The sequence below is a fragment of the Mesocricetus auratus genome, unplaced genomic scaffold (assembly GCF_017639785.1).
Source record: "Mesocricetus auratus isolate SY011 unplaced genomic scaffold, BCM_Maur_2.0 Super-Scaffold_100027, whole genome shotgun sequence".
Lineage (NCBI taxonomy): Eukaryota > Metazoa > Chordata > Mammalia > Rodentia > Cricetidae > Mesocricetus > Mesocricetus auratus.
The window spans coordinates 25,943,592-25,945,933 of record NW_024429208.1 but is presented as its reverse complement, the minus strand read 5'-3'; the positions used below and the strand labels follow the sequence as shown (position 1 = coordinate 25,945,933).

The window sequence follows — 2,342 nt, the reverse complement described above, 5'->3', positions numbered from 1 at the left end:
CCGATTAAGCAAATGCCCAAGAGCTGTATGTCATGCCAGAATTTCATCAACTGAAATCCCTTATTCTCTGGTGACTCTAGCTTGTGTCAGGTAGGCCCACAAATTCCTCCAGGGCATGTTTGAATCTTTTCCAAAGTTTTGAGAGGTTCGGGGAATCCAACAAGATTCCCTCCTGCCTTTAATCCCAACAGGTCAGGGCCCTAAATAGGCTGTAACCATTTTGTTGCCAGCCACACTTGTTGCTTATAACTCATGATTTAGGTGATTCTTTCCTCTGCTTTCAATAGGCACACTTGTCTAGGAATTGCTCCCATACTTTCAAATTTCCCATGGTTTCAAAGTTGAAACCTCGAGAGAAGAACATCTGGTTTTTCATTCAGGCAGCACTACATCTTGATTTTTTTATTGTTCAATTTATATGTTCTGTCTCTTGATCAGTTTGGACCAGGTTATTTTCATTTTGATACATAGTTGGGAGTGAACTCATCATTGTCTTTCACCTCAGCGTTTTCCTCTGCATGTCCAGAGCAGCGAATCCAGCTTTGATCTTCACACTCACTCCACATCTTGAGCTCTAAGTTTGGGTTGTTTTGGGGTTGATTCAGCTATCTCACATTTCATGGGAGAGAATTCTAAACACTGAATCCCCATGCTAACACTGCTTTTCTTTTGTTTCTAGCATTGTTTCCATAGGAACAGCTTCAAGTTAAAGTGGTTGAAACAGTCAAACATCATGTCCATTGCATTGGAACAGGACATTCTTGAACAGGATTTCAGAATCTTAAAATCTATAGGTTCTGGTACATATGGGGAGGTGAAGCTTGCCTGCCACCTTCCTACACATACAGAAGTTGCTGTCAAGGTCCTTAAGAAAAAGGACAAATCTCTGGCTCACACCCACTCAGAAGTAGAGATCCTTCAATCTTTGGAACACAGAAATATCGTTCGATTTTTTCATGTCATTTACACACTGAAAAAGACTTATGTGGTCATGGAGTATGTTGCAGGAAAGGATTTGGAGATATTCCTCAGGGATGTAGACCATCTACAGGAGGAGGAAGCTAGACCAATATTCCAACAGGTCGCGTCAGCAGTGCACTATCTCCACCAGAGACGAATCGCACATCGGGATATTAAATTGGAGAATATCCTCATTGACAATGCTGGAAACATCAAGCTTTGTGACTTTGGATTGGCAGCTCAGCTAGCAGAAGGGCAGATGTTGGAGGATGTCTGTGGCACCTTGCTCTATTTGCCTCCAGAGGTTTTGGCAGGAAAACCCTACGATGGACTGGCAGTCGACATGTGGGGCATGGGAATTCTCCTTTATGTACTGGTCACAGGATGTTTTCCATATGAAGAAACCAGAGATGATGCTTTGTACAGGCTCATCACCAACACACAGTTAGCCATTCCCCAGCACCTGTCAAAACCATGTCAGGTCATCCTTGCACAATTACTCTGCGTCCCCACCAGCCATAGGATAACAATCAGTGAGGTCCGGGAAAGAGAATGGCTGAGGAGCATTGAAGAGCATGTGGAACCTCTAAGTAAAGGACTCCTTCCCAGGATCATGGACACTATGAATGCTATTGGCTATACCTGTGAAGAGATTATGTCATCCCTAACACACGGGCAGCCACATAATAAAGTGGCAGCAGCTTTCAATATTCTGAAACATAAACTGAGCCGTGAGGACAGTCATCATGGAAAAGAGAAGCCCTCTTTAACCAGCAGCCCTGTTTGTGCCCTTCCCCCACTTCTCCCGTTGAAGAGGAAAGCCAGTGAGGCAGCCTTTCTGACAATCACAGAAACTGGGGACAGTCCCGTTCAGAAGGAAGGTGTGCCAGGAAAACGAAAGAGATGCTGAATCCATATCACGGTGAACAAATTGGACTGTCCGTGACTGACGCCCAGATAAGATGAAATAATCCGACACGGAAGCGTCGGGATGCATAATGGCATCAACAGCGCTGCTGGGGACATTGCAGTCAACATGAATTCTCCGGACTGACCCACAGGGATCTCTCCTCACGTGTCAGTCCTGGAGGGAACACACTTCAGGTTTCTGAACATGGACTTCTCCTCAGAGCACCCATCCATGGGGCCAACATGCCCAATCACCAGACCCAGTTTGGAACCATAATATCTTGATCCAGGCATTTCAGGGCATGGAAGCTGGTGAGGAGAGAATTCCCCATGCACTCAGGGCACTGTGAGGTTCTCCTGAAACCGCTCCTAGGTGAGACCAGGATCCTCACGAGTGTTACAAAGACAGCAGGGGACTGCTGACATTATGAGACTCACGTGCTTTGGCCCTCAAATACTCTCCTGCTTTGTAT

General features: G+C 45.6%; 1 protein-coding gene across 1 annotated transcript; it reads left to right on the top strand.

The window, feature by feature from the left end:
* The first annotated feature begins 733 nt into the window (after positions 1–733).
* On the top strand, positions 734–1,870 carry LOC121134390 (sperm motility kinase-like). The gene has a single exon (XM_040732570.1). The coding sequence runs from the start codon at positions 734–736 to the stop codon at positions 1,868–1,870; it is 1,137 nt and encodes a 378-aa protein (XP_040588504.1).
* Positions 1,871–2,342: the final 472 nt, after the last annotated feature.